The sequence below is a fragment of the Nanorana parkeri genome, unplaced genomic scaffold, assembly GCF_000935625.1.
Source record: "Nanorana parkeri isolate BGI_ZX_2015 unplaced genomic scaffold, ASM93562v1 scaffold10, whole genome shotgun sequence".
In the NCBI taxonomy this organism is placed as follows: domain Eukaryota; kingdom Metazoa; phylum Chordata; class Amphibia; order Anura; family Dicroglossidae; genus Nanorana; species Nanorana parkeri.
Genome location: NW_017306278.1, coordinates 1,340,208 through 1,350,500, shown reverse-complemented (window position 1 = coordinate 1,350,500; position 10,293 = coordinate 1,340,208). Strand labels below are relative to the sequence as shown.

Sequence of the window (10,293 nt, the reverse complement as noted above, 5' to 3'; positions counted from 1 at the left end):
ATCGAGAGGTGAGCGAACGCCGGTATGTGTTCCCTCACCTCCTGATCTACTGAGCCGACCTGTGACAGTCTCATTGTCACAGGTCGGCTTAGAACTATGAGGTGAGTGGAAATCACTCATGTCATAGTTCTCCTTTAAAGAGCTGCCTCTGGGTAGCAGTGCCTTAGATGATCCCACACTGCAGATATAGCGCTATGAAGCTATAGGCACAGGAGTGCCGAGACACCCCCACATACCAGGAAGTGCACTGCTAATTTTCAGGAGGAATTCAAGACAAAGGGAACATTTTTATTTAAGGTTCTTTACAAAGAAAATCTTTTACTTTTTATGAGTTTAGGCCTAATTTTACTTTAAGTCTATTTACGCATCATGCATGTTCATCCTGGCTGAGCGTAAATGTTTGTGTTCTGTGTAAACTCTTCTGGCACCAACATTATTGCTGCACTGCAGTCGCCGGAAAGATCCATCCTTGATGATCAGTAGTTCACTCCTAATGTACTGCATCGGTCACATGATTGTTTCCAGATCTCTTGGTTTTCAATTAGATTGAGTGAAAGGTGTCTGTGAACCTTAGCTTACTGATTGTTTTAATATCCATACAGTTTGCTTTGCTAGAAGTATGTACATGTATCTTCTACACGTGATTGTCACCTGACTATATCTCTTTATGCTGCCAGACTGTGCTGAGCTCCATAGAGTTTCTTTTTCTTGACTTCTGTGATGATGTATACACACCCTAGTTATGTTTTGGGGCAGGAGACTGTGTCGAGGACTTTGGATTGTAAGAGACTGTGAAGGAGATGTACTGTTAAGCTCTACTTGTTCAGACACTTTGGTTGGGACCGAGGCTCTGTTGGGGACTGTAAACTCCCTGGGAGGGCAGAGACTATGGTGGGGGAACTGGACTAGAAGGTCCTCTGCAGTAGACACTGTGGACATTGAACTGTAAACTCTTTCTGGAGCCAGAGACTGTGCTGGGGACATTGAATTGTAAGTTCCCTGTGGGGCAGACACTCCGGTGGGGTCACTGGACTGTAAGCTTCCTCTGGGACCATAGACTCTGGTGGGGACACTGGACTGTAAGCTCTGCTGCAGCAGAGACTCTGTCAAGGACCTTGAACTGTAAATTCCCTCTGGAGCCATAGACTCTGCTGGGGACATTGGACTGTAAGGCTCCTCCTGGTGGCAGAAATTCTGACGGGGCACTGTACTATAAGCTTCCATTTGGGGGCAGTGATTCTGGTGGGCACTCTTGGCTATAAGCTTCCCCTGTGGATATATATTTGGGTGGGGATACTGGACTATATGCTCCATCTGGGAACAGAAACTCTGGTGAGGACACTTGGCTGTAAGCTTCCTCTGGTGGCAGAGACTTTGATGGGGGCACTGGGCTGTAAGCTTCCTCTGGTGGCAGAGACTTTGATGGGGGCACTGGGCTGTAAGCTTCCTCTGGTGGCAGAGACTTTGATGGGGGCTCTGGGCTGTAAGCTTCCTCTGGTGGCAGAGACTTTGATGGGGGCACTGGGCTGTAAGCTTCCTCTGGTGGCTCTGGTGGCAGAGACTTTGATGGAGGCACTGGGCTGTAAGCTTCCTCTGGTGGCAGAGACTTTGATGGGGGCACTGGGCTGTAAGCTTCCTCTGAGGGGCAGAGACTCTGGGATATTATGCGCCTTCTTAAAGTGTTGTGTTCTGTCGGCTCAATATACTTATGGAAAATAATTACTTTGTTGTGTTCTTTTTTCCCTTTACAGTGATCAACAAAAGACCATGATGAGTAGGTGACGGGCTGTATTGGCCTCCAAGAAGGTTCTCACCTGTGGTCCTTCACCAAGACAACCTCTTTTAGGTAAGTGCTCTCAATAGCAAAATGTCATCATGTCCTGTGCTTGATCTGGTTCTTGCAGTGTAATTGTATAACTTTGTGTTATGCATCATTAACATGATACCTGTTCTGAGGTTAGGCAATAGACATCTTATCGAGTCACCAAACCCCGTCTCTGAGGTTGTTGTATAAGGCAATCACCATGTAACACCTTCGCTCTTCATATATCTGATGTTCCCTCCGCCTTCAGATATTCCAATGGCTGACCAAAGAATGGATATCTCCTCAACCATAAGCGACTTTATGTCCCCGGGCCCCACCGACCTCATATCCAGTTCCCTCAGCACAAGTGGAATGGAGTGTAACCGCAAGAGGAAAGGGAGCTTGACGGACTACCAGTAAGTAGTCTTATTCTGAACATCTATTTATATTTATTAGACCATACTTCTGTGGGTAATAATTTTCCAGGAAATGGGTAAAACAGGTTTGTGGTAATTCTCTGGGGAAAAATGCTCTTCAACCTTTAAGATAGCCACTGAGAAATGGGGATGTATACTATTCTGAGTCTCTACTTTTACTTTTTGCAGGCTTTTGTCTCAGGAATGGCAGTTTGTGATGTTGTTTAGTGGTATTCTCTCCCTGTCAGATCTGTCAGCCCAGAATCAGGCTGTAGGGCCTGGCATGGAGGCTGTCTTGTTTCCTGTCGGAGGGCAGATGACATTATCCAGGCTGCTGGAGGTGTAGACTTGTAATCTTGACAGCACATTTGTTATATAATCATTTTCTTTAAGCCTTTGTTTTCAGCAGTGAGCTGAGGTAGGAGCTAGAATGGCTTTACAGCCTGACCCAAGCCTGAGATTTCTGCTGTGACAGGGAGCGAATACAACAAAACAAGATAATACCTGACAGGTAAAGCTGTTATAACATAGTAGAGATTCCTCCATCCAGGCTGATTAGCGTGGATGGGGGAATGGATTGATTTCCCTCATACAGCCCGCATATGGTGTATAGCAGGGGTAGTCAAGCTCCGGACCTTCAGCTGTGGTGAAATCCCATCATGCATCTGCCTCTGGGAGTTCTTGCATGTGACAGTCAGTCTTGCAGTACTTAAAGGAGAACTATGGGGTCAGGGCTTTTTCACATAGTTCTCCTTAGGGTAACGGGAGGACACAAACTAGCGTCCTCTCGTCACCCTAAGCTCAGTATACCGCGAGCTACAGCTCACTATATACTGAGACGCTGCAGCGGATCCCGACATCGATGTCGAGATCCGCCCAGCTACGTGAGTGACATCTGGCTCTGCCTATCTAGAGGCAGAGCCAGCTGTACCCGCCCCCACCCCCGTCCGTTCCGCCAGTCAGCGCTGGCGGATCGGAGCGGGGGGAATCCAGCCCCTCCCATGTCACGGCAGCGAGCCGTGACAGGATCGAGAGGTGAGCGGACGCCGGTATGTGTTCTCTCACCTCCCGATCTACTGAGCCGAACTGTGACAGTCTCATTGTCACAGGTCGGCTAGAACTATGAGGCGAGTGAAAAGCACTCCCCTCATAGTTCTCCTTTAATGGGATGGATAGATGAACCACAGCTGGAGGGACGAAATTTGGCTACCCCTGGTATAAAATGTATGGCCAGCTTAAGTTGTTAAGCCAATCTGACAGGAGGCAAATGACCTGCCTCTGATAGAAGCTGTCATTTTCCAGCTGTAGGCTCTTGCTGAAATGGCACTGAAGCTGAATATGTTCAGCTTCACTCAAAACTAGTCAATTGTGACTACACCATCTATAGCTTCATCACCACCAGTTATAAATATTCGCTCTCCCTTCATAGATACGACGAGAGGTTGGAAATGACGTGGCATTATACAGGCCGCAGAGCTGAATGTGTTCTGGAGTTTCTATAGTAACCACATTGACTTTCTATAGTTTGATGCGTAGGACCATCTTGACTTTAGAGAATATGCAATGTACGGTTTATTTTTTTGCCTTTATAATGGAAGGAGAGCAATAGGCCTTTGTTTTATTAATAGCTTATCAATGGCAACCCACAGATGTGAATCCCATCTAAATGTTTTTAATCCAAGTACCTGTATTAGATGTGGTTTATGCCTCCGATATTCCCATTATAAGCAGAACACAGACAGGGAGAGGCAGTACTTTGAGCCAATCAGGTGAGCCTTAGCACACATGTGCTGGTAAAGGAACATGCTGACAGGAGGAGAAATTAGGGATTATCTCAGGAGCTGCTGCTTCTTTACCGTCCAATCACAGGCTGGGGGTGGGGAAGTGTACTAGCTGTAGCTGCAGAGAAAGGGCAGGTCGCCAACCTGGTGGTAGGGCTGCGTATGAGCAATATATATATATATATACACACACACACACACACACACAGTATAAATGTATTTAGCAGTTTGCCTGGATTTCTCCTTTGACATAACTACTGGAAAATGAACTGCAAAAAAGTATGCCGTACTTTCCCTTTAACACACAGAAAACACATTGCAGTGCCTTACATTGAAATAAATGTGGTGTGCGGGGTTGGTCCTCTTTGATTTCCTGTTTCCATTTCTTTTGGAAAATCTCTGCGCTGCATCCACACATCAGCTGAGTTCGGGAGAGGATTGCAGCGGGTGGGTCCTCCAGTGATTCACACAAAGACGGTCACTAAAAACGGTCTATAACTGGCTTTTTAGTCTTCATTATGGGGGTTATTCACTAGTGAGCCGAAGGGCTGCTGTACGGGATATGCACAATAGCCCGAACAGCAGCAGAAGCGCTAAGCCGAGCCGAAGCATATGCGTTCTCCCTGCAAATTGTAAACAAATAGTTAAAAAAAACAACAACGTACCAAACCCTTTAGGTCAGGTTAGAATGTTAGGAGGGACCCCCCCGAGTTAAAAAGAAAAGTGTGTGAGGTTCCCCCAAAAGGTCATACCAGGCCCAAAAATGGAAAAAAATGTGAGGTTCCTCCTAAAATACCAAACCGGACCCTTAATCGGAGCACTGGCCTGTCAGGATAGAAAAGGGGGAGACGAGCGAGCAGCCCCCCCTCCCTGTGCCATACCAGGCCACATGCCCTCGGCATTGGGAGGGTGCTTTGCCAGGAGTCCACCCTGGAATAGCACCTTGTCCCCATGCCAATGGGGACAAGGGCCTCTTCCCCACAACCCTGACCCGGTGCTTGTGGGCGTCTGCAGGCAGGGGGGCCTTATTAGCATTGGGGTACTTGTACCCCTACTCATTCACTAAAGGGTTACATCAAAATGAGACCAGACTTTTAGAAAAAATCCTTTTAATAACAAAACTAAAAACCCCAAAACAATAAAAAAAAAATTATCCAACGAGAAGTAATTCCAGGGTCAGTCACGTTGCCCAATGATGTCCACGACCCCGCCGACTCGTCAAAATAAATAAGAAAAGCGACACTCGCTGCAGAATGAAATTTTGACAGGTGACGGCCGAATGGCAACAAATGGGCGGAGTCAACTGTGATGTCACCGCTTGTTTCGCCCATTTGTTGTCATGTAATGACAGGCCACTGTCGTCAGGTCATTAGGGCATACTGATGCTTTTATGTACAGCACCCTGCCAGCCCCTCCCACCAACCATGATCTTTCTGCATTGTATAGAGAAGCACATTGTGAGAAAGCTCACAGTGTGCAGTGAAATCAGAGTGAGCAAATTATTTTTTCTCCATCTTTCCGTTTAGTTGGCCCAGCAAAGTGGCTTAGAGGATAGCACTTCTGCATGGAGTTTGCATGCTGCTTGCGTGGGTTTCTTCCGGGTACTCCGGTTTCCTCCCACACTCCCAAAGACATGCTGGAAGGTTAATTGGCTCCTGTCCATATTGGCCCTGTTTGTATGTGAGCATAGGGACCTTAGATTGTAAGCTCCTCGAGGGCAGGGACTGATGTGAATGTGGGACTGATGTGAATGTGGGACTGATGTGAAGCGCTGTGTAAACTGTCTGCAATATATAAATACCTGTAATAAATAAATAAAACCTCCTCGGATACATTTTGTATGCTTATATGTCATCTCCTTCGTATATTACAATACATAAATGACATTTCATATCATATCTTTCTCTTTTCATCTTTTAGGCTTGACAGTTTTTCTTTTGAGTAAGTATACAGCATTTTTTTTTTCACTTAGACTGCCAGCGCACACCAAAAATGCTCAACCATCTCTTGTGACCTATTCATAAACTGGTTTCTCTGTTCTTCTTCTTTACTTGAACCCCCCATAAGATTCACATTTACCTCACTTTCCTAAATTGCATCTAAATCCAAAAGTACAAATGCAATATCTAGTTCATGGACAGATTTGGGTCACTTTATTAGAATTTTATACCTGTATTTTTTTAATCTAAAATGTTGGTCATCATTTTGCCGCCAAATCCAGAACTGAACTTTTGCTTATTGTTTCACTTTCTGTAGTGAAAGGAGCATTTATTCTGCCATGCTGAAGGCTCTCAAAGCCCAACCTCAGCCAAAATGTATCTTTGTTTTGGACAGAGAGGGGAAGGGTTAGAACCGTTGTCAGATTTTTATTTGCGGCCTGTGTGTCCTAGAAAAACAAGCAATATCCTGTTCATCTGGGGGAAACGTTTTTTTTTTTTTTTCTCTTAAGCACTGCCCAGAGTTGGGCTTCAATCTCCTATCCAAGTGGCAGCAAACCAGAAGGACAGGAAAGCTCTCCATTTTCTTTGCTATATGCCTCTCACTCGCTCTTCTATTACAGCTTAGTGCAAAACAGTAAACTCCCCGTTATCGGGCATTCATGGGGATGGGTAGATTAAGGATAAATGTAGTTTCTGGTTGCTTGAGAGTAACTATTAAAAATAGGTCTAACTAATGCCATACCCCCATACTATACCCCATACCCCACCCAATAATATACCCCATACTATACCCCATACCCCACCTAATAATATACCCCCATACTATACCCCATACCCCACCCACTAATATAATCCCTTCCCACCCCCATACTATACCCCCATATTATACCCCATACCCCACCCAATAATATACCCCATACCCCACCCACTAATATAATCCCTTCCCACCCCCATACTATACCCCGTTACTATACCCCCATACCTCACCCAATAATATACCCCATACTATACCCGCATACTATACCCTAAACTCTGTATTGACTTCATATTAATATTGAAATGCAGTAATCAAAGGCAAATTAAGATAAATAGGCACACAATCGTTTCTAGGATAATACATGCTGCAGGACAGTGAGTACACAGGGGATTTTTTTTCTGGTTAGATGAAAGTTCTGGTTAGTTGAATGCCGGATAACTGAGAGTTTGCTGTATTTGACCTGTGATGTGATTGTGCCAGGAGCTTTATAGTCATACTGACAGTAGAGAACGATAGGCTACCCATCTACCGGCTCCTAGCAGAGTCTGCATCTGAGGTCTGACGTTTTATGTTCCAATAGTGAAGTTATCCATTAGGACAAGGGTGGGCAACTCCAGCCCTCCAGCTGTTGCGGAGCTACAAGTCCCATGAGGCATTGCAAGACTGAAAGCCGCAGGCATGACTCCCAGGGGCAGAAGCATGGTGGGTCGTAGTTGCCCTCTCCTGCTTTAGGAGGTCACATCTCCTTTAACCTACCAGCTTCTGGATTGTAAAGGATACCAGAGCTTCTGTAGAAAATGCACATGAGGAGAAATAGAAACTCCATGCAGACCGTACAATGATAGGACCTCAGTACTTTTACACAGCACTGATGAGCACCATGACGCTGGATCAATTAGCCCGACTTTTCTAAAAAGGAACTCTTGAAATAATTTTCAGGCCTTGGAGAACCACTTCTAAAACCCATTTATTGGGGGCTAGTGGGAAGAATGCCCCACTTATAGTGTCGGTCAGAATGCCACCTTTGGGAATGGCTTCTTCAGTCTGTTGCTGTTCTTTTATGTGTCCCTATATAATTGCTATCATTTCAGTAAGAAGAAGCTTTATAGTATGACTGGACATTTTGCTCACATTAACGAAACTTTATTTGTTTAATTCACAGCCATGGGGAAGGCATGGATACTGACAAGGATGATCCACATGGGATGTGAGTAGACTCCAAAACCCACTTATGGCTTAGAACGCATTCTGTTCACTGTATGATCAATTGGCGAGCACGCGTTTGTGTGATTTGCTGTCATCCTTTTAAACAGCATGTTGCGTTTGGCGGGCGGTGCCACTTGCCAAACATGATCATTGAAATCAATAGTGGTCATGTGACTTTGCGGCACAGTATTGCAAGTTAAACACCCCATTGGGCCGAGCAGCCGCTGCTCTACCGGCCTCTGTGAAGCAATCCACCGTGGACTGCTTTTCAGAGGGGCAGCGTCTCAACAAGGCATTAAAGTGAACCTGTTATATCTCCAAATCTGATAAACTCTAAGCAACCCAGCAAAGCAGAGTTTCAGAAGAGATCCAGGTGGTGCTGGGACTTCACCCCATGTTCAATGACAAGAAAATAATCATTTAAAAAGCTCACTGGCTCTGGCTTGGGAACTCACACCAAAGAAATAGGACTAACCTCCAGTAGGTATCTAGAAAGACATTCAAAGCATTCACCAAAAGAAGGAGCACCAGAAAAGATTATTTTTATTATTATTATTATTATTATTATTATTATTATTATTATACAGGATTTATATCGCTCCAACAGTTTGTGCAGTGCTTTACAATATAGGGAAGACATTACAATCACAATACAAATCAAGACAAGATGGTAAGGAGGGCCCTGATCCTGAGGGCTTACAATCTAATAAGAGTCCAAATTTGTTTAATGGTTCACACATGAAAGCTTCAACACTTTCATTGTCTTCAACACTGGTTTGACTTCCTACTGACACTTGTGTTCCAATAACACATCATTGCCACACTGAAGAATATAGGAAGCATTATTTGTGTTCAGATTTCTCACTACATCTTAAGCCCTGGCGAAGAGGGAGTTTTTTTGACCCCCGAAACGTGTTGGCTTTTCTTCATATGTGAACCATTAAATAAATTTGGACTCTTAGCATCCGGCCCCAGTGCTCCTTCTTTTGATCAGCAAGGCAAGGTGACTGCTTGTATCTTTCACGTCTCCAGAACTTATAAGCACCCGGGGAGCCCCTGATTGCTCTGTTACTGATATTCTTCACAAGGGGTGCTGTCCTGTCCCCCCACAGGCCTCCCACAATGCAACCTGGACAGCTCTCTATTGACTACTGGAACTTCACAGTTAATAAACAATAAGAAGGAATTGAAGGCTCTTTACAATTGCGGTTTTTTTTTGGGATTATATTAGAACTTAATTATTTAATGTTATGCTTGCAATCGGCAGACTTTGGGTTCTCTGTTTTACAGCGGTTACATATACACTTTCTGTTTTAGGTTGGAGTATCCTGAAGGTCGGATTAAAAACGCACGGTGAGTCACACTGCAAGTACCAATTACCGAGCGATGTGATTGCGGCTAATCTTTTCACATGACCTCGTACAGTTTTATTTTAATACGGCCACTTGTTCTCTTATAGAACCCAAAACAACCTTTAGTTAAATATTTCGTCAATGTAACGTGGGCGGGGCAGCCAACAATTAAATGAGGGGGTAATAAATCTGGTCACCATGACTCGGCAAGTGTAATTGTTGCATTTCAAATAGATACATTGTGTCATTGTGGTTTTTATTGTAGATAAATAGATACATTGTGTCATTGTGGTTTTTATTGTAGATAAATAGATACATTGTGTCATTGTGTTGTTGTTGTTTTTTGTAGATAAATAATTGTGTTTTTATTTTTCAATCCATACTTTGCTTGTCGTGTGTTTCAGGGAGGCGCACAGTCAGATTGAAAAGCGGCGCAGGGATAAAATGAACAGCTTCATAGACGAGTTGGCATCTCTAGTGCCCACGTGTAACGCCATGTCGCGGAAGCTGGATAAGCTGACGGTGCTGCGAATGGCGGTGCAGCATATGAAGACACTACGAGGTGGGTGGTCCTGCAATCCGCACCGATATCCATTCACTCACATAGCATTCAAATAGATGGGTGTCTGTTATTCTTAACCCTAAGTGTTATTCATACTTTGCTAATATGCCCCCCTAAAGTGGTGTCACCTCAGCTCATAATACCATCCTTGCAATATTCATTCCCCCGAAAAGTTATTCCTGAGTGATTACTGTGAACAATGTCAGTGCAGGCATTGGGTTATATGTGATGTTTCCTCCCCATCTACAGGTGCTACAAACCCGTACACAGAAGCTAACTACAAGCCGGCCTTCCTATCAGACGACGAGCTGAAGCACTTGATTCTCAGAGTGAGCTGGTTTTATTGTTCACTTTTATATCTGCCGGGCACAGCAAGCAGTACAGGAGCTTTAGAGAAAGGACAGTCTTGATGTATTTAAGATGTTTTTACTAAGGCCATGGCTATCATTCAGATGCAGAACTTGTGGGCTGACAT

General features: G+C 44.5%; 1 protein-coding gene across 1 annotated transcript in view; it reads left to right on the top strand.

The window, feature by feature from the left end:
- The window catches only part of ARNTL (aryl hydrocarbon receptor nuclear translocator like), a 62,576-nt gene that overhangs the window by 34,198 nt on the left and 18,085 nt on the right, over positions 1-10,293 (top strand). The window contains exons 2-8 of the mRNA XM_018555476.1: positions 1,752-1,846; positions 2,073-2,220; positions 5,922-5,942; positions 7,861-7,905; positions 9,222-9,257; positions 9,661-9,818; positions 10,068-10,147. Of these exons, the coding sequence (XP_018410978.1) occupies positions 2,081-2,220; positions 5,922-5,942; positions 7,861-7,905; positions 9,222-9,257; positions 9,661-9,818; positions 10,068-10,147 (480 nt within the window). The 5' untranslated portion in view covers positions 1,752-1,846; positions 2,073-2,080. The remainder of the gene's footprint in view (positions 1-1,751; positions 1,847-2,072; positions 2,221-5,921; positions 5,943-7,860; positions 7,906-9,221; positions 9,258-9,660; positions 9,819-10,067; positions 10,148-10,293) is intronic.